General features: G+C 39.6%; 1 protein-coding gene across 1 annotated transcript in view; it reads left to right on the top strand.

The window, feature by feature from the left end:
* The window catches only part of ZSWIM6 (zinc finger SWIM-type containing 6), a 72,470-nt gene that overhangs the window by 28,636 nt on the left and 20,530 nt on the right, over positions 1-23,304 (top strand). Inside the window, exons 2-4 of the mRNA XM_075183085.1 lie at positions 3,291-3,647; positions 15,126-15,274; positions 17,620-17,770. Of these exons, the coding sequence (XP_075039186.1) occupies positions 3,291-3,647; positions 15,126-15,274; positions 17,620-17,770 (657 nt within the window). The remainder of the gene's footprint in view (positions 1-3,290; positions 3,648-15,125; positions 15,275-17,619; positions 17,771-23,304) is intronic.

The raw sequence follows: 23,304 nt of genomic DNA, 5'->3' as shown, positions 1-23,304 counted from the left end.
GTAATCCCGATTTATGTGAGTGTTGCAGGATGAAACCAAAGACTTTCAGATCCTTTGGGGGGGGGGGGGGGGGACGACTCTAAAATAGCGCTGTGGTTTCACCAGCAGTCTTTCCGAACCACTAGGTCTGTCCATCTGGGTTTTCCAGCCACATGTGGAGGCATCGTATGAATTTGTTTATATGTTTGGTGGGAGGGTGTTCAAACATGCTCTTGATGCTGATAGGTCAAATAGACCTGTATACACAAACTGCTAGCATTTGCTTTGCCTATGAACTCTGCAAGCAACATTGAAAGGGACAATTGGTGCCAAGATAGTTGTGCTCATTCAGTATATAGTGCACTGTGCTGCAGAAAAGGCTTGAGAAAAGTTGATGCTTGGGGAGCGATTAAATTAACCTATAGGTGGCGCTATGTGAAGATACAATGCATCAGAGTTTAGTAAAATCTGCTCGTTTTCACTCATTTATTTAGGGCCACAAATTTGCAGAGTTTTATTTTCATCAGCCCCTACCCCAACTGAGCTTCCCACTCTCACATGTTCATTTTATCGGTAGTCAATTAACCGACTCGTATTAGTATGTCTTTGGAGTGTGGGAGAAAGCTCGATATCTGAGAGAACATACAAACTCCACACAGATAAGGCCATGTTCAGGAATTAAACTCATGCACAGAGAAACAGAAGTGCTGACCACTCAGCCACCATGCTGCCTTACTTGCCCTGCAGCTAGCTTGAATCTGCCCCTTTAGAATGCAATGTTAAAGCATTGCATTTCAGGCCTGTAAGAGTCTGTTTATAACTGCAGGAGTACACTAACATTTGTAGCTCTGTTAATGTAATACTAGACTTCTGTCTGTCTTTCATGGATGGGAATTTACTCATAGTGGGAATCTTTCAAATTTTACCAGTGTTACAGGGGCAAATAGGGCGCAGGTAATAAAGATGATCACATGGAATAGATCAACTTATCACAAGCAGTTTCCGAGTATTTACTGGAAGATTTCCCTTCCAGTTGCTCTTGGATGTGAAGCTTTGTTATTTCAAACATGCTTGTGATTTGCACATTGATGTAATTTTAAGGAATTCAGTGGAAGATAAGTTGTCTTGGAACTCCCCACTATTTCACCTAGATCTTGGCTGCAACCCAAGTCTGATATAGACTGAAGGAAAGGTTTTTTTTTTTTATCCCTGATAACCTAACATGAATTGATCCTTCAGTGCGTGTGATATTGTGGTGAATGCAGGAGCTAGATTGTGTTTCTTTACATCCACTTGGTATAATCTACCTACCTGGATCAGGTGTCATATTAGAAGGAAAGAATAGGTAAAGATGTGCCGTTGATATTCCTGGAGACATTTATTTATATATATATATATATATATATATATATATATATATATATATATATATATATATATATATATATATATATATATATAATTAATGTATATATCATTAACAATAGTTTCCTATTGGCAAGTCCTAAGGCTGGTTCGAAATGCACATGCAGCCAGAACCTGCTGCAAACCTTATCCGTTTCAGTGTGATGCACCATGATGCTATGAGCACAAATATTGACCTTTTTCAGCATTCATTTATATTGTGATTGGCTGAGGACCTTCCTGTTTTGGATTCCTGTACCTGACTCACACTTTCTAAAATGTCAATTTCAGCACTTGCTACAATGACTGTAATAGTGATGCAATTTGTCAGTACGGCTGAGGCTGCCTTCCGATAAAGCATATGTTAAAGGTGTAATATCTTTAGAACTGGGTGTGACTTTTGTTGCATCAAATCATTGTTCTACATGTGTAAGCTTGTATACATACTAACTTGCTGTTAGGTGAGGGGTTACTAGACACTGCTGCCAGTTTATGTGGTTTACTTAAATCTCAAACATTTCTACACAATGTTAACTCTAGGAGCTCGTACACATGGGTGTTAAAAAAAACAAAAAAAACAAACCAAAAGTTGTCGTGACATTGGCTAAAATTAGCCAAAAAGCCACCACTCATACATGGGATTTGCTGCCTTAAAACTGAAAAATAAAATTGCTTTCTACATGTGAATGTAAATATCGAAATCAATGGTTGACAATTTCAACCAACTAGCATGAATCCTAACCTTGACTAGTCTGTATTTGTAATTCCATTCCCACACCTTTGGTTCCTTTGTATATCTAAAGCTGGGTACACACTACAGGATTTTCCACCAAACTTTTTATGCCAATTGATTTTGCATCCGATCGATGGTCCGATCGCTCGGTCCATGGACTTGCGTACACATTAGCCTTGTTACAGACGATAAAGGGAATAACGGACGTCCCAGTAGTGAGGTTTTTACAGCCATGCTGTCATGAGCAATGATTTTAAATTCATACACACTGAAGCAACATTTGCGAGGGATGTAACAATATACCAAAGACATTGGCATTTCGCTATAGTTAACACCCAAAACAGCATAAAGAGACCACTCTGTCTTTCATTCCTATAAAATAGAAGTTTACCATACATAAAACTTAGAAAAAAACTTGTAAAGTGCAATTCAATAATTATTCCCTAATAAAATCCCTTTGTATGTAATGGTGCTGTACGGGTTAAAGATATAGCCCAAAATCTCCATACACTAGGTTATACACGAATAGGCATCGCCCACAACGTAGACAGGTGCAATACACATGTATACAAAACACAAATCAGTGATGTGCGGATAACGCACCACGTGGGACTGGTACAGGCATCACAAATTTACATACACACCCCCCAGGTCGAGGAAGTATCGGAGGATTGTCAGGGATCGGTCAGAAATATATACACTACACAGCGGAAAGGAGATTGGAACGAAAATATTGAACGGTACGACCAAACAAATGAGGCGATAATCGTCCATTTGGGCAGACTTTCGACCATCGTGTCACTACACACACTGACCCGACTTTCTAACAAGCGGTCGTATGTCGACTGTTTTGAGCCGATTATTGGACAAAAACCCTGTAGTGTGTACCCAGCTTTAGAGTAGTGACGTTTAATGAGGTTGGAATAGCTTTTGTTTCTACTAACACTTAACTATAGCGCCAGTTGGCAATTTTCTTGTCTAAAATTAACCTGGTCTTTAAGCTGCATATCTGAAAGATGATTTATAGGTCAGCTTCTTAATGTAAATCTACAGGTCATCTTTGTAATGGTTAAAGCTCATACCACGTAATGTCCTACCATTTTCACTTGATAACATCTGTCATTTTTATGTTGACTTGAAATCTGTTTTGTAATATCATTTTGTTTTTTCCCAGGTTTTCATTTAAGTGGGACAGTGACTGAGCCTGCAATACAGTCCGAGCCGGAATCCGTTTGTAATGTAGCCATCAGCTTTGACCGTTGCAAGATTACCTCAGTGACCTGCAGCTGTGGGAACAAGGACATCTTCTATTGTGCACATGTGGTGGCGCTGTCTTTATACCGCATCCGCAAGCCCGATCAGGTCAAGCTGCATCTTCCTATTTCAGAGACCCTCTTTCAAATGAACAGAGACCAGCTGCAGAAATTTGTACAGTATTTGATTACAGTTCACCACACAGAGGTCTTGCCGACCGCTCAGAAACTAGCAGATGAAATTCTGTCACAGAACTCTGAAATCAATCAAGTTCATGGTGAGTGGCGCTTCCTTTGGTAAGATCACCCATCCCCCCATTTGTCGTAAGTCATGGCATGCAGAATTATTGCAGTGGGCTTGATCATCTTTGCATGGTTGCTGTACAACTTTTGGATTTAACGGAATGACATGATGCCATATTACAGGAGAAGTGTAACTTCTGTCTAGAAACCTTGTAGCACTTCACTTTTCAATGGATTCCCTGCATATTACTATTTCTGATTACCAATTGTCTTTTAATCTATAATACTTGCACTGTGTCCAATGTGTGCTGTTTTCCAGTCTGTTTTTAAATTCAAAATGAGTCTTCAGGAAAATTCAAGAAAGGTTAAAGGTCCTCCAATTTAAATAAATCATATTTTTCAAGGATTTTCTGGATGTGGACATATGTACTTTCATGGGTCAGTAATACACGAGTTGTGTGCTTTTTTTACTTTTTTTCTTTTCCAGCGGTGGAAAAGGTGGTTGGGGAATCTTGAAGCTGTGTAAGACTGCACACCGGCCTGTTTAATGTCATAGGGGTGACCTGCGTGTAGGTAGGGTGGGGACCCTGTCTATGGCCAACTATTAGCAGATACCATATAAAATGTTACATTCGGCTGCCTTTTTTTTTTTAAAAAAAAAAAGAGCTCTGGGGAACACTCAGTGGGCAGCAGCAGATCAGTGAATGCTCGATAAGCAAGAATGCCTAAATCAGGCCACCTCTAAACTGTTGCTCGGTTTGCAGGTTATTCATCAGAGAAGCGACTATAAGGCCATCAGTGACATTGAACAAGATGGAAGTTTGTGTCTGTAACCAGACCTCTCCCTCAGCATGTTAAATGGGGGTATGAAAGGGTTAATCAAAACCTAACCACCTGGTCTAAAAACTGCTACAACCCTCCCAAAATATCCCAATCACAAAGTCCTGCTAATAGTAATCTTTAATTCAAGAGCTAACACTCCGAGGAAGTTTATCTACTGCCTGTTAAAATTGGGTTTTGATTCCATTTTAGGATCTGTTACTTGAAACCAAACAGTTCTCTACATAGAGCATCTGATATGTGAATCGAAGAACCACCACTTTATTATGTGTGGTTTTAATGATTGTCACAATGCTTATGGGATAAGGATGTTGGTAATTTGACACAGAAATATCAAGGCAGATATGCAAGAACCACACTTGCTTACTTTGTCCAGCCTGGGGAAGGCTCCACAGATGGGACAATTGATAAAGGGGAAGAAAGTGGGATTGACAAGAACTTCATTTTTTCTGTGAATTTAATGATGGGAATTGGGTTTACGAGGTTCTCTCGACTGAGCTTTTAACGCCTCTAGACACATGGGTCTTGACAACAGTGATGAGATGGTGGTGGTAGAATTGTCAAACATCCAGAGAACAACATTCAAAGATCTCCACCTCCAAGGACTCCGCAGGAAAGAGCTTCTGGATTTAAAAATAAATGAAGTATGAGAATTCAAAATTAAATCGCTCGCATTTGTGTGTAGTGGGGGATTTTCTTAAACAAACAAACCTTGTTTTTTAAAAAACAACAAACACAAACAAAAAATTCCAGTTAGCAGGCCATCACATCAAATATTGGACAAGCAATAAGGAATGGACACTTGTTACAAGGTAAAGTGTTTGTCAATAAAAAGGTAAAAACAAAAAAAAAATCTTTTTGCTAATCTCTTGGGTTATTCCTCCAGATGCCAGCAAGAAAGGATGAGGTGCTTGCTTCGGCCATCTGTCAAATCAAGGACACACAACCAGATTACCATAAATTGTCCAAGAAATGATGACATTTTTCAAAGCCTGTCTCTTATTTCAAGAAGCTATTACAAGATGTCATGTTCCAAAATCTTCAAACAACTGGACAGTAGGGTCATATACCAGTCACCAAGGTGACAATGGGCATATAACATTCTGGAGGATTAATCAGCAACACTTGTATCAAAGCAGGTTTTCTCAGTTATACACTACATCCAGCAGAGGGACCTCACATCTATTTTATTTTTAATTTTTTTCTTGAAGGAACATGCAATCACATGGATATATCCATAAATACACCTCATGACAACAGATGTCAAGCTAGCAATGTTTTTTTTTTTTGTTTTTTTTTTTGCTATGTGTGCAACAAGGCAGAAGCAGGAGATTCTCTTTCAACACCAATCAATCTGGGATGTTTCTTCCAATTCCCATGATTTCCAGGGCCCTAAGAGACAAAGACAGTGTAAAAGCTGCTACAAATCTGTTATTGAGTAACTCCTTAATACTGAAGTAAGGTGCTCCTAAAGCTGGTTCTGGTGGTGCATTGATCCTTGGAAGCTAGAACATAGGCGCTAAAAAATTGTGCAAAAATATTTCCAAACCTAATTTCTAAATAGGCCACAGAAATGTATGTAATAGCAGTCAGACCTCTGTCAATTTTTATTTTCATGGACTCAAAATGGATTTATTCTTGAATTTAAATAGTCTTTTTTTTTTTTTGTTCAGTTATAATAAACCGTAAAGCCTTGTCATTACCTGTTTTTTGGGATTTGTTTTTTTTTTGGGGGAATTTACCCCTTTTTGCTAAGAGGTGTCGAATCTCTGGCGCAGTCGATTGTCTTAAGTGTTCACATGATTGCAAGTCCATCTGTGCACAATGGTTTAGCTGATTTTAAAATAAATATACTGGTCTGGTTCTGCAGTTAGTGTATTTCCAAACAAGAGTTTTAGCATAAAAAAAAAATTAAACTATTCAAAGAGTCAAAGAAAAGTTGATATATCCCCTAAAGCATCGGCAAGTCCATGAAGAAATAGAGAATAAGGCACCTCCTGAATTTGTCTGCAACAGGTCATCCTGGAAAATGGAGCATTTGCGAGATGGGCACTTGGGGGTCGAATATGACAATTCTGAAAGTCCTGCCCAGCAGAGATGGGAGTAACTGTCCATGGAACAATAGCCCAGGTGCTTCACAAATCTTCACTTCATGGGAATGTGGGGGGGAAACAAGAACTATTCACTAAAACACACATTAAATATTGCACATGGAAGACCAATATACCAAGTGTAGGAAGAGTCCATGGTTTGAGACACGGGATGACCTTTTTAACATATTGGGCTTGCGCCCAACATAACATTTCGCATGGACCCAAGAAGCTTGCTCAGCTGTGAAGAATGGTGTTCAGAGCATAAACTAGAAAAGTGTCAAAATAAATGGTGCAACTTAGACTTGTAGGAAAACCTGCTGCAGTCTGCAAAACACCACCTGGTTTGGAAGTGGTTTTATGTTTCAGCATAGCTATAACAAAAGGTATGCACACATTGGAGTGTGTGAAATACAAAAAATAAGTGGCCCAGTCAAAACTCGGACCATCCTATTAATACTGAATCTGGGGAATGATTTGAAACACCATCCAATCTGATATGATTGAAACTGTGTTGAAAGAATGTGAGAATTGTGATGCCCAGACTGGTAGACTTTCCTCAATACTCTGCTGTAACTGTTAGACCATTGGCTACATATGTATTTACTCCCTTGTGGTTCTATTTGTAATTGTGAAAAGCTTTAGTGTTTGTGTATAAGTGGTAAGAGTTCCGGAATGTTTATTTTTGACTTGGTGATGTAATAATATGATGGGGTGAATACTTTTATAGCTACTGTACATACAGCTGAATACATTGGATGGTGTGATTTATTTTATTGTCTTGTCATGAGTGCATTGTTTTCATGGGAATTTATGGCTTTTTACTTCATTATACATCCTCAAAACAAGCTGTCATTTTAATTAATGCACACGTATGCAAGTTTGGTTGTAGAAAACCAGACCTCCTACTGCATTATAACCAGAATTTCAGAGTCCGGAGGAATCTTAATGACATGTTCCCTTGTAGGAAGGAGCGCCTCCTGGTCTAAATTGCCTTAACTGTTGGAATATGTGCAAATGCTATCAAATAATTGTGACCACCTTGCATCATATTATAGAAGTGCATGCTGGGATGGGACTTGGTGGAAAATCTGTATTCCCAATAACCACTTGTATTATAAAACCATATGTGTGACTAGATTAGGTTCAAAGTAGTGCTGTTTGTTTAACCACTAGTAACGATTTGGGTACTGACACAGTTTATTCCATCTGGGTAAAAACAATCACTACTAGTTGTATATATATCTGTACCTTCAGTAACAGCGCTATTGTAATGTCTGGATCTCTTTAAATAATGGAATAAGGCCAGTTTAATCCTGCCATGAATTACATGGAAAACCTGCCAGGGTAACGTTTAGGAGCGTATTCTCAGTATATTGTCCATGAGGAGTTCAGCATTCTGAGTAATGTCATCAACAGTGTCTCTGAAACAGTCTGTCTTGGTGCAGATTACGATTTCAATGCCTGACTTGTGGCTGCCCAATGGCTCATTTAACCCCCTGCATAATAACCATTTTCAGCATAGAATGTTCAGGCCAAGCTCCGTTCTTGATGATTCCATAGATTGCCTTTTTAATGCAAACATTTCAACTGACTTGCGCTCCATTGCATTAAATCTATAGTCCCTTAAGTCACGTTTCCATCACACTTGCTGTTACCAGCACAGAAGAACTGACACCAGCCTTTCATAGAGGACTTTGGACGTGTCTCTTTCCAGGTTCAATCACCAGCCTTCAGTATTGTGACAGCTTTTACGTCATTGGCAGCACAGAACTTTAGAGTAGGCCAAATCTTCAGAGGAATACAGATGGTTGTGAAATAGACGCTAGCGCACAGCTATAAAACTGGGGAGGCAAAAAACACTCTAACATGAGCCAAAGCACACACAGCCACCTAAAGATGCCTGAATAAAACAGCAGCTACTGGTGGCATTAGAGCAGACTCGCTGACAGATGAGCGATTACAGAAAGAAGTAAAGTAGCCTGAAGACTCCGAATAGCAATGGACAGAGGCAGAAAGGTGCTTGTACACTCATGATCCCCCAATCCTATAGGACAAGCTTTTATCTTTGTACAGGTTGAGCTATCGGCCTAAGTGTTGTTCAGTCACCATGTAGTATTGCACATGTGGAACTGTGCACCAGCTATATCCTGTGCGTTTTATATAAACTAAATGCAATTGGGTCAACTGGTCATTTTTAATGCACATTTTATTTTTTATTTTTAATATCCATGCCCAGCTAGGTGCAGATATTAGTGACCAGCTGCCCAGTGAACCTGTGTTTCTTTATTTACTTGTCTTTTGTAAATAGACAAACGAGGGGAGTCAGGGTCTCCACAGGGCCATTTATAGTTAAGAAGACTAATAGGGAAAGAGGATATCCACATAAGGAACCATAAAGTATCCCTATGTGCCCAGTCTCCAATCTATTTTTTTTTTTTCTTTTTTTTTACCCCCGCCCCTCCAAAGGGCCAGACATTGTCACCTGTTCCCTCCTCTGCAAATGTTTATATGGAGACCCCTGGTTTACCACAAATGTTTAATACCAGTGGAGTCATCCTCCTGCATGTAGGGTCTTTATATTAATATTTTACAAGTTTTGTAATTGCATGTGGATATAACAAGATGGTGGATTATTTTTACTAGATACATAGAAAAGTTTAAAAAATTAAAATAAACTAAATTGGGACTTGTGGCATTTTACCTATTCACCTTTCCTTGGTATCTAATTTAAGATTTGAATGACTTTGTAATCCCAGCAGTGGGTATGCTGAATGCTGGAGTGATTAGCTGATAAACAGCAATGCAGTGAATTTTGGTTAGACAATAACGGCTATGTACCCATTGTGCCAGAGATGGTGAGTTCTGTGGTCCGAATCCCTCTGAGTATTGTGATAAAAGGTAGTCCCCTGTCTTTATGAATTGTGTGCTTTCCATTTCTTGGCATTTCCACGACAGGCAGATCTTGCAAAGATGTCTGGTTGTAGCGCTACCTAACAGGACAGGTGGTCATACAAATGCCGCAAATGCATTCCCATCATTTTTGCGTTTCCTGGGGACAGATGTCTAATAAAATGTAGTTGCAGTAACTAATAGCTGGGAGGCAGTGGTCTGTTGGGGGGCTGGGTGGGGGACTTCCATGAAAAGATCAGTAGGTACATAGCCCTCTTCAATTTGATGGTGGTTTTGGTTCAACCACTGTTGCATTTGTCTAAGATTTTAAACGCTAATAATTCAGTAATTCCTAATTTTAGCATTCTGCGAAATGTATAAAATCATTGGTCGTGCTCATATTAAGGAGCAGCAAAGTTGCTTTCAGGGTCTGATTTATAGATAAGTCATCCATAGGTTTTATGGTGGGCTCCAGTAGCTTATGGCCACCTATCTAAATATAAATGCGTTAGGCTGGGTACCCACTGGCGTTTATATTGAGTTTGACATGTGCTTCTGGTGCGTGGAATTGGGCGGTCATTTGATGTAACACCATTGACCTCAATGTGTTTAATATTCTTTAAAATCATTAACTGTAGCAGGCAATGTTTGGAAATCTACCACAGTCCTAAATGGAAGTAACGTCACAAGTGAGGATGGCGGCGTTGGTTTCCATTTTCAGATGCCATCATTCATCATTTCATTTTTATGCGCACAATTGACTCAAGTGGATTTTAGGCCATAGACCTTTAAATGAGCCATTGAAATTCTTGGGGCTCTGAGTTACCGTAAGTACTGAAAGCTGACTGGATACAGGATGTTTGTCAGGAGCACATTTAGATCTCCATGTTCTCCATCTCTTTAAAAAGGATGGTTGGTTTTTGTTTTTTTGGGTTTTTTTTTCCCCCTTTATTACATAGTACTGACACAAAAGCATAACTTAATTTCTGCCTTGGCTTTGTGGTACAGCTGTGATCGCGTCACCTGGTTCTCTAGATCGTGAATGATTGGCATGTCGTGCGTGGCCATCGTCCTTAGTGACCCTGTATTAGGGTTATGTGGTGAACCACGTATAGCGTGGTGGTATCTCTAGAGCCAGTGAATGGTGCCCAGGTAGGGGGAGTTGCTTTTACCCTACCTGGTAGTGTTACTTAGGCCAGTTTCAAAGACCTGGTCAGGAAACTTTACCGTTACATATGTGGCTGTGTCTTCTAACGAGGTCTAGTGCATTTGTTTAAAAACAAAATATTTTGAAACTGCATCGGTCTTAAATATAAAGGGTTATTGATGATCTGATAAACATGGGCAAATCCTTCAATTTGTAGCAAGACTGTAACTTTCCTAACTTAATCATTAACATCTGTTATGCCCATAGTTTGTTACATTTTCTATATTGAATTTAAAATCCTATAGAGGTGTTTAAAGGTGCTGGTTCCTCAGTAAACCAGTGTATGGTCACATTTCTAACACATTTAGTAATATACTACTAGTTCTTGTGGACTCTTCCCTGGAATAATGGGATCTAAAGTAATTTCAAACAAAACCTCTGTATAGTTCAGATGTAAAGGTGAGCGGACAGGAGGAGACCATTAAGTAAGATTAGTCTACTGCAAAACAATATTTTGTGAATAATCGAGGTCAACAAATGTAATTTGAGTTTTGAAATCCCCTTTATAAATTGCCAAGTCTCCTATGTAAAAGTCCATGCACACAGGCAGTACTCCACCGGAGCTGCCTGAAGACATCACTCTGAAAGGTTCATTCAGTGAATATGCTACAATACTGTCACATCCTATTGAATAGTGCCCAATATATTACCAGTCACTGCTGTACGTTATTGTAACACCCCCAATCCTTTGTCGGTGTAGATTACCTGAAGAAAGGGCCCTTTAGTGCAGTGTTGGCTAACCTGCGACACTCCAGGTGTTGTGAAACTACAAGTCCCAACATACTCTTCCAGCAATAAGCTGCTATATATTGGCAAAGCATGCTGGGACTTGTAGTTTCACAACACCGGGCGTGTCACAGGTTAGCCAACACTGCCTTAGTGTCAGCTGGCTGATAGGTGGAGAAACCAGGGTGGGGGGTTAGTGCTGGGTTACACACAGAATAATTGGCCTACTTGGCACACAGCACCTGACTCCCTCATGGTGTGACATGTCGAGTAGAGCCGTGTGCCCTCTGCCCGCCTGTCTGACAGACCTTTCCGTGTTTAGTGGACCTGCACATGTGGGGCTGGATGGAGACACGGATGCCCTGCTTAAAAAGTAGCCAAGCTTTAGACTTTCTAAAGAACCACTTTTTTTTACTTTTCAAAATAAATATCTCTAGGTAATGGTAAAAAACAAACGCAATGCTGGTTGACGTATTCTATAATAACGCCACTATATCATTCTGACAATACTGTGTTGGTGGTGCAGTATTCCATAAATCTTTATCCAGCCCTGATCATCAATATACAACTCTTGGTGTTTTTCCACTAAGAAATCTGTGTACATGTGGACACAGACATCCTTTGCTGTGTTTTCCAAACGATATGTACTTCTAATGTTTAAGACCGGTCTTAAAGCTGATGTGCAAGTCACTCAGACAATAATACCCAAGCAGATTCACGTGTAATTCATATGTTCTTCATACAAGTCTTAAAAATAAAATGGGTGGCGGACGTCATGTGACTTTTGTCTTCGTTTCCAGTTTGTAAAATTGTGATATGGGGACTACTGAAGCAGTCGTCTTAGATGGAAATTTAGGGCATGTTCACACCATAAGACACTATTTTAGATAGTCACTTGGGGGGGAATTCAATTGACAGCGTTACTTGTGAGAATAATGCTCCCACGCACTATTACCACGGTAATGGTGCGTATTCGTGCCATTAGTACGGTCATTTCAACGCTGATTTCTGCTTGCAGATCTGAGAACCACCAGCAGAAATAGTGTTTAAAATTACCCTACTAATGTTAATAGAACGTGGGCCATGTTCTAACCAGTAACACTGTCAGTTGCATCCCCCCACCAGTGATTTGTTACTATGTAAAATGTCTGGTAAACCACACACATTCACTTTAATGTTGTGTATAAAAGATAAATTTTAAATATTGTACAGGGAAATTGTGTACTGTAGTCCTATGCAGATAGGTGATCTAACTTTTTCTGTAGTTGCACAAATGTTGAAGATGTCCAGTATACTGTTACGTTTTTCCCTGTAGACTTGTGTATCTTTTGTATTAATTTTTCACCCAAGCTGTGTTGTGTTCACTGATGAATGAGTGGGAGCTAATAAGTCTGAAAGAATGTCCTAATAGCTCACAAAATGAGGAGCTGCTTGTTTGGCTAACAGTTGCTCTTTGTTATGAGACTACCTTCAGGCCTATGAGCTCAGTGCTCAGGTATGTGATGGGAGCTGTTTCGGCTGTGCTCAGTCACAGGTGTGTTGTAGAAACCTCACTAAACCTTGTAGTTAAACCTTAATCTACAAAAGCGGAACCTGACCCATTTTGACTTCCTCTGAGTACACACAAGACAATGAGAATACAGGTGTTACCTAGGATAATGGAACACTCAAATGTTAGGTTTTGTTGGGAAAACTCCTGTAACGGAATCTGGTATTTTTAAAGTCCACAAAGACTTTGGCAGTTCCCACCCATACTGAATTTCTAATGCACCAATATTAAACTGCTTCAAAACATGGAGATTTTATGTGTTAACACAAATAATAAAGGAGGTTCCCACTATTGTGGATTATAAGGTTCCCTTATGTTCATCTGCAAGATGGTCTAGCAGGTTGAGTCAACAATGTCGACCTTCAAAGTTGAGGTTACAGACAGGCTACTGACTTATGTGCAAGTAAAGAGGTTATTCCAACCACACACTTTACCACCTAGACTCTTTTATGGAGTTCTTAAATTTGAGTACACCAGTCAATATTGAACCCCAAATTAGTGTGTGGATACAAACACTTACAGTATCACACTATAAATATGGAAGTTAGATTGTTAGCATCACAGAGGCAGGGGCTCGTGCTAGATAAAGTTCTCTGTAAAACGCTGCAGAATCTATTGGCGATGTGTCTGTTCTGAAGGATAAACTCACGCATGTATGGAATTTAATTTAAATAAGATTTTCATCTAATATGCTTTTACGAAACAGCTTACAAAAGGAGATAATAAACGTGAGCAAGCACAACAAAAGATCAGTAACCAATCCTAAGTAGATGATGGCAGTGAAGTGTCGGTGAGCCTGGCATGAGGGCATCTCGGCACTATATCTATTTTATCAATTCTATTTTTTACTTGCGTTATGAACCTGTTGGCTAGATGTAAGATCACTGCGTAGGTGTGAAACGTAAAGTGGCCGAGTATGTCACCAATCACGTCGCTTGGTGTGACTATGAATAGAATAACTGGTAGTTATGATCCACACTGGAGTACTCCTGTGTATAGATGGACCACTTTGCTATGTAATGGATGTGAATATGCCCTATGTTGCCCAGGGGGTCACCTTGCGGACTGTTATCCCTGCCAGTGTACTTGGGGCATTGGGATTGTCTGGTAGCAGCAAAACATAAGTTTTCTTATGAACCTTTGTGGTCACCCAGATATAAATGGAGACACCTGGACAAAGTGAAACTGAATGTTTGGAGGCTTATCCCATGTATGCTACATCACTGTGGTCCTGGAAAATGCAGGTCTGTCATTACATGGCCACCCATACATTACAGTGAGGAGGTCACTTGGATGAGAAACATTAACATGACCTTTGTTGCCAGTGGAAAAAAAAGACAAAGTAAATCCACAAATGGCTTTGGACTAAAATATGTGTCTCCAATACGGAGGATTTAATAAAGTACAGTAGTCAAAGAGAAACTCTTATAATAAACCAGCTGTGTAGTGGAACTTTGTATTTTTTTTAAAGGCGTTTCACTCCCCACTAATCTACAAAGTGATATTGGGAGTATGTTTGTTTAAATCATAAATTATATATAAGTAACACTTGCTGTACCCAATAGAGCTGACTTTTTTTTTTTTTTTTTTTTTTTTTATCCAGCCATTTTGGCAAGGATTCGGGGCTTCATTTAAACCTTTTCAGAAGAATAGTGAATGATGGGTCTGTCCAGGGCTCCTTGTATTTACCACTGTACATTTATACTTTTGCTTCAAAATTTACTAATAATTTGGTTGTCTTCTGCATCAAGTTATTAGGATCCAAATTATGTTTTGAATTGGGTTGTGTTTGTGTGGTTAAAAATTATTTTTTAAAAAAATAATTTCCGGGATGAGGGGGATTAAATACCCCAAACTGTTGATCAAATATCTCTATCCTCGTATGATTCACATTCCCAAGAACAAAAAGGTTTTGTATGCACGGTCTATGGATACATCGCTCTCATTGTTAGACTGTTTTAAGCTGCATGTCTCTTACAAGCTGGAAGAGATTCTGCTGATCACAGAATAACCAACACTAATGGTGCAGGTATAACTTATCCTGATTTATCAGTAATAGTAGAGTTTGAGAATTCTTATAATCATTGAGAATTAGACTGCTAGATATTACTAGATATTAGAGGCTTCACCTTGTCTCGATGTTATTGCCCTCAGATCGCAGCCTTCCTGTACATTAATACCCATCTGTCTTTATCTCTTATGTGAACAGGTGCTCCAGATCCAACGGCCGGAGCCAGTATAGACGATGAGAACTGCTGGCATTTGGATGAAGAGCAGGTTCAGGAACAAGTCAAGTTGTTTCTCTCCCAGGGTGGTTATCATGGGTCTGGAAAACAACTCAACTTGCTTTTTGCCAAGGTATGACTTATTATAAGTGCCAGGTTTCTGATATAATTGTAGGGCTTACATAGGCTGGTGCATGGCACTATATGAAAAGCATGGTCCTTTAGTGTCGCCGCCTAGTGTTCCTGCTCCATGTCGAAGGCCTTGTGCTTGTCATGTATTAATGTTGCATTGGGATACAAGGATGTCTGTCGTTGCTGCTGGGTACTTCACGGGCACAACTGACTTTGCCCATGTTTGTGGCAAAAACTACAGATGAAAGTGCACCTAGGCATAGAGGTAACTAGTGTGATGCCATTGTACAAGGAACCAGGGGTAGCACTGAGGCACAAAGGTCAGTCCCAAAATGGCCGCTCCCACTGTGTATAGACAGTATGTGCACAATTCCATACACAGCTTTAACAAGATGTATAGAGGGTTTTCACTGGACTTCAGATGGCTAGTTAGGTCAAGAAATGATGTAAGCGTCATAAATGTGTATATTAAATGTACAATTTATGCAGGTTTGTTCCATACATGTCTTTATCTTCCTGCTGGGAATGCAAGAGTTAATAATTAAGGCAAAACTATGAAGAGGTTTGTTTTAAAGTGTTTTTTGAAATATCACGTTATTTCGTGTTACCATACTCATTAGCAGCTTTGCAGTAAAGCGTATTACTGTATATTTGTGGTGCAGTTCATTAAATCTGCTGAAAGGTTTAATACTTCAAAGCAAGGACCTCTTCTTGGTTTGGAGGTGTACATTTAGTTTCTACTTTAATTGCCCCATCTTTACTATACTTTTTTTTTTTCTTTATTTTTATCATCTATAGGACCACTGTTTCAAAGGTGCAAAGTATCATTCTGGGAACTTTGAAATCTCCCAACATCTGAGGCTAAAGTTAGTGTAAACCTGTAAAGATGGGCCTTTAATATTGTGCCTCTTTGTGCTCTCTAATTTGAGTTGCTGCAGTTATGTTCATGCTCCTTTTAATATCTTTGCAAAGTCGCCCCCTTCAGGTCAAATGTATATTTACAGCTTACTGCCAATTACATAGAAAACTAATTGTGCACTATGATAAATAGACTTTATTGGCAAACCCAGGTTACATCAGTAAATGAAAAGTTTCTTGTATGATGCCGATTTTTTTTTTTTTTTTTGTATTGAGTTTTCTATAGGGGTGAAAGATGGGATGAGTACGTTCACTATTCACCCATTGGAATAGAAAAAAATTGTTTGAGAACATCATATGCTTTTGTAGTTCCCAGGAACCAATTTTTAATTAAGTATACAAATACAGTTGTAGATGTTTGTAACCAAAGTTGAGACTTTAATATACATGTAATAGCTAAAATTTTTATACAAAGTGTCTTAAAATTCTCCTTCACAATATGAAATGTATTACTATGTATACAGATCTCTTCATACCGTCTTACTGCCAGCTGCAATATCTTAAAAATGCATTTTCTTACTTAATTCACATTTGCTATGTCTGCCTCTATAACAGAAGCGGAGTACATACACCACTAGATACCTGGTACATGTAACACTTTCCCAGCATAAGTTGTCCTAAGGGAAATATTCTGTAATGCATCAGCTATTATAGGCTCTGTTTGGCCCAGTGCATCATGTCTGGCCCCATAATCCTTGTATCTGACTTTGGCTTTGACTCTGGATTTGGTCTGGGAGAACAGACTACCACAATGCCGTGAACATGTATGTGGTGGTTAGCTGAACATGTTAAGGAATGTTTGGCTCTTTCCTGTGTCTAATCGTGTATTTTAAAATGGCTATTGGGAATCTAAATTATCCCAGTGTTTAATATATTGCCACAGATGACTGCAGAGTAATTATTTTGCCACATGTGGTCAGTCTTATTGCACCACAATGATTCAATGGTTATGGTGAACAGTGCAGGTGTTACCAGTACAGTACGCTCATTCCATTGAAATAGTGAATTAATGCTCTAGAACACGGCCTATCTATACAACCTACAGAGGAGATCTAAAGATGACATTTTATTTTAAACTGTCTTTACATTCTTACACGAGATGCTTTGTTGGATATATGGTGTGTAAAGTGCTCACTCTTCACCCCTCCCCCCCCCCCCCCCCCATACTGCCAAATGCAATCTTTTAACAAATTAGGATTTTGAGGAATTTAAAATATTTCCAACATATACATTTTGGTGGATGCCGCTAGTTCATTTATACCAAGTGTTTTGCAGTTTTGATTTAGTGGTCTGTGATTCCTAAAAATAATTCTTTACAGCGGTGACCGTTCTCAAGGGCAACCACTGTTTAAAGCTATTGAGGAATAATACTCCTGTGGTGCTGGTACCCTTCCATCAATAACGTTGATATCCCATTTTCATTGGCAGGTGCGAGAGATGTTAAAAATGAGGGACTCCAATGGAGCTCGCATGTTGACCTTAATAACGGAGCAGTTCATGGCTGATCCCCGCCTTTCAATATGGAGGCAACAAGGCACTGCGATGACGGACAAGTACAGACAGCTCTGGGATGAGCTTGGTATGGCTTTAATTTAAATACGGATTTACCTTCAGTCAAAGGTGTTGTCGTTTCACCCCTATGTCGTTATTTGCATGACTGGCGTGCAGAGCTGTTGGTGGTCTTTGTGCCTACATACAGTGGCAGCAGCTATCTTGTACACTGAATATACAGCCCTTCTATTCATTAGGTACTAGTGACAGTGTCCTATGTTTAATGTCACTAGTTCCTTGTGATTTGATAGGTTGCCTATTCATGTTCAATGTAGGCAGCTGAATAGCATGTGGTATGTCTTTAATTCTGGCCTTTGGTATAGAAAACTCTGAACACTTGATGTGAAAACTATGAGCTGAATCTCGCTTGTGTCCTCATTAAACTGTAAGATGTTCTCTTTGCCTGTACTTTTATGTGGCTGAACTATGGCTCTGCCATTCTAAACGAGTTGGCCACAGATTACCTTATCTGTTTTATGTCTTTGGCTTGGTGTTTAATTCCTGTTTTGTAGCTTTTAATCCCTTGTATGTGTTTACTATTCTAATGAACACATTCGCAGCCAACTTGGCAGTGGGTAAGGGAGTTGCTTGGCATACAATGCAGGAGCTGTGTTCACTTCTCCCTGCGGTTGGGGGCGAATGAACCATGGGAATGGCCTATGATCTAGACTTGGAGGATCAATCAACTGCTTTCTCTTACGGTTACCCCTGACAGGGCTTTTTATTGTGTTTAAAGTGGAGAGAACTGGCTGTACTATGTAGAGTACAGTGCATGGCTGTTCTGCACTACAGTATTTGCTGCTGCTCTTTATTTAGTATTAGATTTATTTTTTTTGTTCTCCTTAAACGGAAATAGACATTTTGGCTGCAAATGTTGGATTGTTAGTTTCAATATTTGTATTAATATTGCAAGCCATAAACTCAGTGTAATGAAAACTGGGGCACAGGTAACTGCAGAAATAGGTACTGTATCCTATAGCAACTATTCCGTTGTCTGGTTTCTGAAATATTATAACATGATGGAAAACTGACTGCACACTGGTTTTCAATTTTATTTATTTTTTATACTTGGGGGAGAGGGGGGGTTGTGTATTTAAATCTTGGATCTTAAAAATACAGTGCAATACAATTGTTTCCCATAGTAATCATACATCACAAAAAAACAACTCAATATTCATTGTTTGGCTGTATGTTTTGAAGGCCTTGTTTCTACCTTTTTGTCTTTTGGGGTTTTTTTGGACTATGCTCACACTAGACTCTTAAAGCAGACCATGTAAGAGTCAGTGGGCGCAGTTCCTCCCCCTCTTGTTTTTGATACCTGAAAGCAGAATATAAAAATTGTAGAATGTGACGGTTTTCTCCTATTCTAACATGCGCTTCCAATAAATTACAATACAATAGATTGTATTGGTAAAAGCGCTTTACAAGTGCTCATTGATTATTGTCCTAGTGTGTGTGTGTGTGTGTGTGTGTGTGTGTGTGTGTGTGTATATGTATATACAAGCCCTTTACAGTTTAAAGGTGATGCCTATTGTAATATGAATTTCAGTCTGTTCAGTAGCTGAGCATTATGGTTTAAGATCAGTGTCTCTAAGTGGTCTCTTCTGTGTCAACCTCATTGTTAACTGAAGAGCATCTGACAGATGTACACGCTCCCTTGGCCTATTTTGCATTGTGTACATTGCCTCCTTGTGGGATAGACCTAGGCATACAATGATAAATGTTTCTCTTTACTCTGGTATTCTGTGTGGATGTTTCTGTAGACATAACACGGCTGTAAGTGTTTGAAAAATAGGAGCGTTTGCACTGGAACATGAGACCATTGCAGGTGCAATTCCTAAATACCCCTGTACCTCCATGAGTGACTCCTTCCTACTGGTGGGGTAATGTTAGTGTGTGATGGAGAATATAGAGTGTAAGCTCCACTGGGCAGGGCCATTATCTGTAAAGAGCAGTATTCTAGTTTGGAGCTATATATATAGGTGGATAATATTTTTGCCACAAGTATAGATTAATATTTGGAGAAGATGCTGAAAACAGCACCTGTGTGTGTGAGATTCTTCAGCCCTTCCCGTTTCAGTAATCCTTACAATGTTGTTTCTAGAGGAATCTGGTCTCTGGAAACCAACTACAGGGGCACTTTTTTTTTTTTTTTTTTTTTTATTTTAAATCCATAGTTGATTTCAAAACAATCATTTTAAAACTGTTACGAGGGAATTCATTCCCCCCCACCCGACCCTCTTTTAGTATTCCAAATTTATACGATGAATTGCCAATTTACTGCTGCCTTTTGGTACAAAAATAAAGCACATATTAAATCTGTTACTGACCTATTTACTTGTGGCAGTGGTCTAATTTTTAAACAGATACCTGTCAGATTAAATCTCCAGCTCGCATTCCTATGTCTCCTCCATTTACTGCAAAATAAACTGTGCAGCCAGCCAGGGCTATCAATCTTTCATTTTTCATTTTTTGTTTTGTTTTGGTTTTTTTATGTTGCCATCATTGTGTGATCTGTAAAGCATTTAACACTTAACCCTTAGTGCTACAGAGCTGCTGATACATTTTTAGTTGACAACCATATGGGAGCAGAAAACGCCAAACCTTTTAGCAAGCCCCATCTATTAGAGGACAGAACTTGAGGGTGGAGGGAACAGGGCAGCTCCTGTAATGTGGGGGTTCTTTCCCCCATAATAAATCCTATTCTCCCCATGCAGTGCATCAGCTAATTCTGTGTTCTAAATGTGCAGGAACAGAACTTGTACGCTCTTTTCAGAACGGGTGTTTTGTGCCAGTAGCACACAGCGTTGGTATAGAGGCAGCAGCTTGTGGCTGAGATGTCCAGAATTAGACAAGCCTGTGGAGGTAATCCAGTACATTGTGACAGGAAGCTGCAGCAGAGAGGATATTAGTCTCTCCTATATCTGCGCAGCCTTCTGTCAAACTGCAGAGAGGAAGAATCTGCCATTTCTGCACTTATTTCCAACAGGCCCAAATGTCCTAGAAACCTTTCCGAACCAGTGCTGCCAATTCTACATGGTATCAATGGAAGAAAATATTGTCTTGTAAATTTGGATTCTTGATATTATTATACTCTATCTGCAAAGCTCTTTATTCATGTGTATGTTAAAGGGCATAAGGCCTATCCCCTGTATAGTCTTGTTGACAGAGGGTCTAATGACTCTATCAAGGTACTGAGAGGTAACTTGTATGCTCAAGATACAATGCAAGCTTTCAATCTTGGTTATTAAAAAGAAGTCTGCCCTTGTGAGTCTGTGTTCAAATCAGATCTCCACCAGATGCCAGATGTTGGAGGGGAACTGACTTTTGTCAGCAAATGGGATCTGCAAGTTAATTGGTGTTTTCTGCTAGCTCCTGGCTGCTAAATGAAATTGGAAGCCCTTTAGCCACACGGAGAACACAGGACCTGAATACAAATGTCACAAGCCACCAGTAGGGCTGGATACGGCCATGGCATCCTCACTCACACTGTGCCATTACGGACCACTTCAGTGAGGCTTTTAGTTTAAATATAATCCCCACACTCTCCTCTCTGCTGCAATTTAAATGTCTGTTTAGCAAAAGAGAAGTGACAAATTAAATGAAGTACCCACATTTTTTTTTTAACCTGTAATGCAAAACAATCTCTGATTTCTTTTGCGTATGCCACGGCTGAATCATTATACTTGTCAACTTTTAAAGCGAGCTGTAATTGGTGCAGCTACTGCTATCAAACTAAAGCTGTTCATGTGACAGTTTAATAAAGGTGATTGTTACATTTAATCCCAGAAGTTTAATTTGATAGTAGGTAGATTGACCTCACGTTGAGCCCAGTATATAGAGGCGGGTGACATGACACGTCTAGACACTTATTAGCGCATACAGTTGGATATGATACCTGCATTCCAGTGGAAGATGCGTCATGTTCAAGTCGTGTTCCCCCACTCCCTGCCCCCCAGAGTTTATTCTCTTTAGTCCTCTAACACTTGTGTAACAAAACCATCCTAATTATTTTCATGCAAGCAATATGCCAGGAATACTTTAAAGCAGCAGTTTTTTAAAAAAACAAAACAAAAAAAAACTCGCCAAGCATTGGGTGGTTTATAATGCATTTGTGGTGCTTGATATGAAGGTGAAATTTCTTCCCAAATACAGAAGGAGGTGGCACAAGGTCAGCCATGACAGACCTCTTCTAGTGCGCGGCCAACGTCACAGCAATAATTGGTTCCCATAGGATCCATTTGTTCTGCCTGAATGGTGTGATTTGGCTTCTCGTGTATGCGGCCAAATAGGGTGCAGTCAGTGTGACCTACCAGTGTATGGGGGTTTGCTTTCAATATATGCTTTTCAGTGTAGTCAATGTATTTTTAAATGCGGGTTTAGCATGTTCATGATCCCTAAATGTGGTGGTTGGTTTTAAGCTGTGTTTGACATCCCATATGGAGATCCTGCGGAAATACACTGTATAATGAGGATGCACCTAAAGTGTGTGTGTGTGTGTGTGTGTGTGTGTGTGATATTTTCTGATTCCTGTGGTTGTAGAGGTTATGATTCTCTTATTTGGGTCTTGTGTTCAGTTTAGTCTTGTAACAAATTATATTGTATGGGCTCATTGTGACTGAACGCTTCAGTTTAATATTGCAATTATCAAAGTCTTTATTATTTGTTTCATAAATTTGTACATGAACACTGATGAAAAATGTACAACCCCCACAGACACACAAAAATGTGTGGCCTGTTATTGTGTAAACTGCTCCCCTCATATTTCCTCCACTCCCATCCCCCACTTACAAATAGAATGCAGCCTTCAGGATAGCGGACACCCCCTTGCCATCAAAAATCTATTGCATTAATCAGCCAGCCAGCGCAAAATGCATGGGGAGTGATTATACGATCATGCACAATACAATCAGCATGAAGCACTTGTCAAGACCAATACATCAAAGTTTAATTCAGTAATAGAATGAATTAGAGCAAAATGAAACATTCTGTTCCAAGAAACACGGCCTGTAGAACGGGTGCACTGTGCAGGCTGCATCCAGTAGCCTCGGTGCCGGAAAAAACATTGTGCAGCTGACTCTGCAGTCACTGTCCTTGTTTCTGTATTGACACTGGTTGTAAGGACACCAGATAAATAAGATTATTTCATACATTTTGCTTGACTGCCGGAATATATTCAGCTGGATTGGTCTATTTTCTGTTAGTAAAAGGTTAGAGCCTATTGGAGACTAATCTAGCCTTGGTCCATGTTATATAGGCTTCGTAATCACACTTGGTCCTGATGTAGAATCTGTTCTTTGATGGGTTAGCAATTGCCTTAAGCTCGGCAGAGGTCAAAACGGCGCTTTTCTGATTTATTGCAGTGTTGGTGTGAATACATACAAGCTACCCCCACTGCAAGAGACGACTACCCCTGTCCCCTTGGATATGTTGCTCTGGTCTCAACATTCAAACTGTATTTAGAGGAGATGGGGGGGGGGGGGGCAATTGGATATTTTTATAACTCCTCATTGCTACGCTCTGTAAATATCATTAATCTATGCACATGGAAGTTGGATACAT

The sequence above is a fragment of the Mixophyes fleayi genome, chromosome 1 (genome assembly GCF_038048845.1).
Source record: "Mixophyes fleayi isolate aMixFle1 chromosome 1, aMixFle1.hap1, whole genome shotgun sequence".
NCBI lineage: Eukaryota > Metazoa > Chordata > Amphibia > Anura > Limnodynastidae > Mixophyes > Mixophyes fleayi.
Note: the sequence above shows the minus strand (reverse complement) of the source record. Positions and strands in the feature narration are given on the sequence as shown.